Raw genomic sequence first — 7188 nt, forward strand, 5'->3', positions numbered from 1 at the left:
GCTCTCTAGCCTGCAGCAGCCGAACGACGTGGCCAGCGCACGCCACTGGGTACAGAGGCCGGCGCAAGCAACGGCGAGCCGCGGCTTTTACCAGACTCTGCACCTCTGGCCGGAGCGACGCGTTCGGCGGCAGGCGTCAGCAGCGTGCTGCCTTCATCTCCCGAACTGCGCTCGGCACTCGTGGCGACGCGGCTGACGTCGCAGAGCGTATCGACAGGGGGATGCCAGACTACCGCGGCGTGCGCACACACGGCTCGCACGACGCGGGGGCAGCAACCACCGCCGTCCTGGATGTCGCAGACGCCTGCACACTCACACAAGGCGAGGGCAAGGCAGCCTGTGAGCCCACCACGCTGCTGCGGGTCAGGACCGCCGCGTAGGTTAATCCTAAGTCCAGCTGGTCTGTCCTACTAGCTTCGGGGACCGGACTGGTCTGTGGCCATAGCCCCTCTCTATTATCTAAGGCTAGGCGGCCTGTGGTACTAACTTCCCGGGCCGCTGTCGACTGGGGCTTTCGCCCAGCACTAAGGACGAAGGGCCTGTCCTCCTAGCTTCGGGGGCCCTCGCCTGTGACCTCCCGCCGGCCGACCTCTCTGGGTGCCCCAGAGTGCCGGACACAGCATCGTGTCCCATACTCACTCTCCCCCGACCGGCATCGCCAGGGGTAGCGGATGCTGCATTGCAGATCCGCAGATGGCCGCTTTCATCTTCAGCCGCGGGTCGCGTCGGCCGCAAAACTCGCACTCGAAAACGGGACTCTTTTCCGGGTCGTGCAGCCTTCTGTATTGGAGGAGAAGGGCCGAGTGGTCCTTATACTCGCCAAAGGTTGGCCTGCCGGCAGCCTTGGTGACGAAGCAGATCCGGCAGCGGAAGACCTCCGTCGGCAGCGTCACCACCAGCTCCATCGTTCAAGTCGCGGACCTGAAACAGAAAAATAAACGCGACCGCTTCTCGGTGCAGAAATCGGTCCATTTTAGCCCATATTAAGTTTATAAGAACAGATTTTTTAGTCATTGAGGTAATACTTGGGAAGGAACGTAGGAGAGGTTCACAGTCGGTAAGGAGAAAATAGCCGCGAAGGTGTAGCTCTACGGCGGCTGCCGGACACCGGAGCATCACACTTCGGGCCGACGTAACTAAGAATTATCTCAGAAATATAAGATCTTGGGTTCTGGCCAAGATGGAGAGAGTCATAATCTTGTGTTTAGACCCAGTGGAGACCCAGACGTAGCTGGCCGGGGGAAAAAAAGGAAGACGAGCAGAGTGGAAGGCTCATACGTAGCTACCAACTCTGCCGCCGGTGTCGACAGCAAAGGCTGGACACACAGGAGACCGGTCTGCATCTGCCTCCCTGCAGATCGCTGAACCTCGATCGAGGAAGGGCCAGATGGGGCCTGAGCATCTCGCAACCCTCAGTCATAATCGGGAGATAAAGAGGGAGGAAGTATTCAATGCAGGGCAGGTCCGGCAGTAACACCGGCAGTTGCTACCCTCACAGCAAGGCCGGCCACGTTCCGGAGCCTGCTGCTGAGGCTTCGCCATATTCGGGTGCTGGAAGACCAGTGACTAAAGAAAATACATCGCATATAAGTGTGTTTTTTATCCGACCTTGCCAGCATTAAGCTGATAAGAACAGATTTTTATTTATCGAGATAATGCTTAGTTACATTTTTACGAAGTATAAATTTAGGAAAAGAATATTCATGACTCTATACAATGCGAGTTTTACAGATTTAGTAAGTTTAGATAAAATTTAGAGAAACGGTTCTAACCGTACTTAAGTATTGTATTACTATTCTAGTTCGTGGGTTAAGCCCACTACTTAAATATTGAGAGACCGCGTTAGGCGCGGGTACTTACGTATGTCATCCTTAAGAGTATTACCGCGATAGGCGCGGCCTTACTTATGTCAGACCACGGTAAGTTGGACCTAATTTAGGGGCTATTTTATTTTTCCATTCTTCTCCATGCCCTGACAGCACACTGCACATGCACGGCTGCCAGCGGCTGGTGCGCCACGCACGCAGGCGGGTCACACTCAGCCGGACTTCTCCCCTCTGTCCGCCTTGCGGCAGACGTCACTGGGGTGTCGTGGCAGGAGGGCGTTGCTTCCCACGCTGGCTGGAGACTGCCGGGCAGTTGGCACACGTTTGGCGCCGCCTAGCACCGCGCCAACCGAGGTGGGGGCCATATTCGGCGGACACCACGGAGGGAGGGGCACCCGGCAGCACCGCACGCACCGCTACTGACTCGGCACTGCTGCAGTGCGGCGCGAAGATGGTGTAGCGCCGCAGGTCCCGCGTCGTGGAGGAGAATCTCGGCACCGACGTCACGAAGGCACCGACCTCGAAGTTCTCCGACGACTGCAGTCTCGAGGGTCTCGCAGCCTGACGTCAGAGCATGCCACAGCCTAGGGGGACACATACTGGCGGTAGCCAATAATGTGTTCCATATTAATGTCGCGGGACCACTTGATGGTGTCAGAAACCATCAGCCGCCGCATCAGTTGGCAGTAGCGGCTAGCGATGCCTAGGTGCCGGAGCACTGCATCGTTCTGGCGGTCCCACGCCCCCAGACTGCCGACAACCAGGGCGTCGACAGTAACGGAATAGCCGCGAGTGGCTAATCCGCGCGCAACGTCGGCGTACTTTATCTTCTTCAGTTGCTGAGCGTTGTCGAGCGCAATCCGCCTATTCTCGAAGGGGATCGTCACATCGACGATGGTCACAGTCTTCGCGGCCTCGTCAGTTATTACGAGGTCCGGACGCAGCCCACTGCTGTCCCCTATGACAGCTTGGTTGATCCTGATGTCAGGAACAGCAGTGTTTCCTCTTCTTGGCCGTCCAGCGACTGCTGCCGCGAGGCGGTTGAGGACCGCGTTGTGGCGATACTGCAGGGCTGCTGAGTGCACCATAGACGCGTTGATCACGTGTGGGAGCGTCTCATTGTTGTGGCCACAGCGTCGGCAGGCTTTGTTGTTGTTTGCCCGCCCATCGAAGCGGCGACAACCGTTCAGAGGCACGACTCCGAGCCTGGCGCGGTGAATGAAGCGCCAGTCTGCGAAGCGAGTGTATTTGCCTCCCGCCATGAAGTGGTTGGACGCTGTGGACTCCCTGGTGCACTCGAATACCTTCCCCTGGTCAGGTTTTCTGAGTAGGAGGTTGGGCAGGCGCTGCCTCAGACACTCGCGGAGCGTCCGCGAGAGAAGACGTTTGGCGCCCCCTCCCACCCGGACATGCTCGACGCCAGTGTTGGCGGTGCGTCCCACGCTGCCATCATCGTGCTGCGGTCCATCGCCGCCATCTTCGAGGTGTCGTGTAGTCCCAGGCGCCGCCCCCTCCGTGGCCGGCTGCGTCACCCCTCCGATGCCGCCGTGTTCCGCGTCGTCAGCGATGGCGGGTCGGCCGTTGACCTCCACCTGCAACTCAGAGAGCAGTTCACTCCAGCGCCAGGTGACATACGCGGCGCTAGGCGCGTCCACAGTGGCTGGATGCCGCCTCCGTCACGTGCGAGGTCACCCTCAGTGCTGCCGCTCAGGTAGGTGGCCAAGTCGGGTCGACTCGGCTCCCTCCTCAGTCGGCGGCGCGCGGCCGTAGATAGAGTGGCCCAGGCGATGTCGCGGACGGTGGCGTCGTCGCAGTGCAGCATGCGGAAGCCGTGGACGATCGTCGAGATGACCGCAGCGTCCGCGAGCGGCGTCAGGCCGCATCCTCCCTCTCCCAGCGCGAGGTACAGCTGTTCAGTGGACGCACGCTGTGGAAGGAAGAGCCATGATTTGACAGCCGCTTTCACTGCCTTGTCGAGTGCAGATAGCGGCTCCTTGCGTACCGCTCCGCCCCGCATGACAAAGTCAAGCCTAGGGAGGAGGAAGACACGCACAGCGTCAATCTTCTGCCAGGGAGCCAGCAGGGAAGCGTCCAGGTGCTGCAAGTCACGTCGAATTGCCGCGATCGCATCCGTTGGCGTCTGCGAGACTTTGTACCCGGTGGGAACGCCAAGATGGAGGTAGGCGTCACCCGCACCGAGCACGGCTGGTTCTCCCCCTTGCAGGGCGAATACCGAGCCTAGTGTCTGCCGACGGCGGATGTGAAGCGTGGCACACTTCGACGGCTTGAAGGTAAGCCCGGCCCACGTCGCCGCCTCACCCACAACATTGAGGAGCGTCTGCATCGCCTCTGATCCCGCGCCAGAAGCACGATATCGTCCGCATACGCCAGTGCACTCAACTGACGCCGCTAAGCGGAATACCACACTCATTTCTGAGCGAGGTTGCGGCGCGAAGTACCGGCTCGAGCGCGAGGTTAATGACGATGGGCGACAGTGGACAGCCCTGCTTGACCCCCGCCGGGATCTCTATCTCCTCCGTTAGTCCGTCAGATGTACGGACGCGGGTGGAGCAACCATTGTACGTATCGGCAATTAGCTGATGCAATTGCTCTGGCAGTCCCATCCTGCTCAGTACTCCAAGGAGGTGAGCGTGAGGCACTGAACCGAAGGCATTCGCCAGATCAAGCCAAGCAAAGCATGCTTGGCCTCCCCTGCGCCTTGCATCATCAATTGCCGTCTGCACAATGAAGTTGTGCTCGTAGCAGCCTTCAAACGTGCGGAAGCCCTTCTGTTCTGGGGAGAGCAGGTTCAAACGCTCTGCCCAGAGAGAAGTGCGGTCCGCAACGATTGCAGCAAAGAGCTTAGAGATGGTAGAGCTCAATGCTAAAGGCCGCCAGTTTGTCACGTCCGAGACGTCCCCTTTCTTGTGGATGAGGACGGTAGTGGATATTTTCCACTGCACCTGAGTCTTTCGCTCATTCCAGCAGCGCGAGAAGATCTTAGCTAGCACGTGGCAGCCAGGATCCTCACGTCGCAAGTCCGAGTAGGTGACTCCGTCTGACCCAGGAGCAGTATTGCTCGCCTTCTGGAGCCGCTGTTGCACCTCTGAGGGGGTGATCGGCGGCAGGACCTCCTCGCTGACATCAGGAGGCGTGGTGGCGGCAAAGTCCGGGACAGCAGCTGGTGCATCTGAAACAGAAAAGTCAGATTTAGCATATACTTTCTTGAAGTGCTCCGTGAGCACGTTGCCATCGATTTGGCAGTACGGCGACGTCTCGCCAAGGACGCGCTGCATCGCCTTGCGCCGGTCCGCGCGGTACAGCTTCTGAATCTCAGACGCTGCATTCGCGTCGTACCGACGCTCGGCGGCCGCCGCGCGCCGTGCGCCACGTCCACCGCGCTGCCCACCGCGGCCGCGTGTAGGGGCAAGGGGAGGGGGATTGGCAGCAGCGTCGGCGCGGCCCTGGCCGCGGTGCGCTGCTGCTGGTGGCCCATTCTGTCGATCTCCGGCTGCCTGGCGTTGTGGCTTCGTCTCGGCGATCTCGGAGATGAAGTCCTCGACGACAGCGACGAATGCGTCCCACGGCTGGTCGTGGACGCTCTCCAGGGCCGCCAGCCAGCACCGCTGCCTCTCCGTTAGCCGAGCGTCGGCTGGGGCAGGGGAGGGCGGAGCTGCCTCGGTTGCGCCCTGTACGGAGGGTACAGGAGGGTTGGTCAAGTTTGGTGGAGGACAGGAGTTTTGCAGCGGAAGGTTGGGAGTGGGACGGTTGTTACGGCGTCGGCATCTCCTCTTCTTGCTGCCATGTCTCGGAGATGCAGCTGCAGTCCCTCCGTTCACGTCGCGCCGCCCCGTCGTCTGCGTCGGTGGTGGTGCCGTGCTGCCATCTGGCGTGGGTCTCGCAGTGCTGCTTTCAGTCGCCGCGCCGGTGACAGGTGGCGCAGCGGTAGCAGCGGGGGTCGGTGTAGCTTGCGCCGGCCTGGCGCTCGGGTCGGGCGCACCGCGGCTGGTGTTCGCCGCGCCGCCAACAGATGGTCCAGCGGTCGCCCGCGCCCTGTCGCCGGAGCGAGATACACGAGGTGTAGCTCGCGCCGGCCGCCCAGACGCGGCCCTGAGATTTACAATTTTGTTTTGGTTTGTGACCGGCCGATGTGACCGAGCGGCTCTAGGCGCTACAGTCTGGAACCGCGAGACCGCTACGGTCGCAGGTTCGAATCCTGCCTCGGGCATGGATGTGTGTGATGTCCTTAGGTTAGTTAGGTTTAAGTAGTGCTAAGTTCTAGGTGACTGATGACCTCAGATGTTAAGTCCCATAGTCCTCAGTGCCATTTGCCATTTTCGTTTGTGTAAACTTCACGAAAATAAATACATTTCTTTCATGTTTTGGTCATATAAGCAATCTTTTACATTCATACATGAACTCCTTAATTACGAAACATTTGTGTTTGTTGGTGATCTTCACTTTGAACAGTTAGTATGAGCTACGTCGTTGTTATGCGATGTACGCTGCGTGTGTCCCTTACAAACAAAAAATACAATTCGAAAATTTGTCCGATACATCAAAATAATCGGTTGTGGTCCCACTATAATCTGCTCCAATTTGAACCGAAGGTTTGAGTTATTCTGTGCTTGAACATCTGTTGGCAAGGAGCTGCATTTGTTTTAAAAACGCCATATAAGACTAGACGGTGTTGAAGAGCTGACGCAGCAAATATGCTATCTCAAAACCCTACCCAGTTTCTGAAGCCTTTGGAGAACGTTGCTGAAGGTGGGAATCACAAGCCTCCAACAGTTCACGAGACCACATCTTTACGAAACGCAGTACCAGACCAGATGAATGGCGTTAACAGTGTCTTACAAAATAGAGCAGTTGAGCTTCAAATGGCTGTGGAATTTCTGAAATCGTTACAAAACTTCGTAACATCACAAAGTGGAAAAATGACAGCGAAATACACGATGATGGTAACACGGAGGAAACTGTGGTTCGTGGAAGAGAGATGATCATGACTGATATTTACGTACCAATAGTCAAGTTACGCTGAGAATTTCCTCATTGTATAAACGCTTAAAAGAAAGCTCTTTCCTGTATGGGTTTTTCGCTGAGTTCTGAGTGAAGTCTGTTGCCGAATTTAAGGTAGGTGCCCATAGCAACAAATAGATTCCTTGAAATCTGTTCTGCGGACTTTGAAGTGAATTTTGAAGATGAAGTAGTACAGTTTAAGTATTTCATCTGGGAAATTGTTAAAAGTGGAGAAAAAAATTCCAGCTTCGTGGTCATATCAAGACGTGTATTAAAAATCAGAGTTCCCAAATGTTGTGAAAGTGTTAAAAATTTATTTATACCTCAGTTACGAACGCTAGAA

The 7188-nt window shown here is 57.0% G+C and overlaps 1 protein-coding gene across 1 annotated transcript; it reads right to left on the reverse strand.

The window, feature by feature from the left end:
• Nucleotides 1-2410: 2410 nt before the first annotated feature.
• On the reverse strand, nt 2411-4170 carry LOC126471345 (uncharacterized protein T26G10.4-like). Its single transcript, XM_050099466.1, has 2 exons — nt 3511-4170; nt 2411-3418 (listed from the first exon to the last, which is right to left on the reverse strand). The coding sequence occupies exons 1-2, from the start codon at nt 4168-4170 to the stop codon at nt 2411-2413; spliced, it is 1668 nt and encodes a 555-aa protein (XP_049955423.1).
• Nucleotides 4171-7188: the final 3018 nt, after the last annotated feature.

Source organism: Schistocerca serialis, chromosome 3 (assembly GCF_023864345.2).
Source record: "Schistocerca serialis cubense isolate TAMUIC-IGC-003099 chromosome 3, iqSchSeri2.2, whole genome shotgun sequence".
NCBI classification, from domain to species: domain Eukaryota; kingdom Metazoa; phylum Arthropoda; class Insecta; order Orthoptera; family Acrididae; genus Schistocerca; species Schistocerca serialis.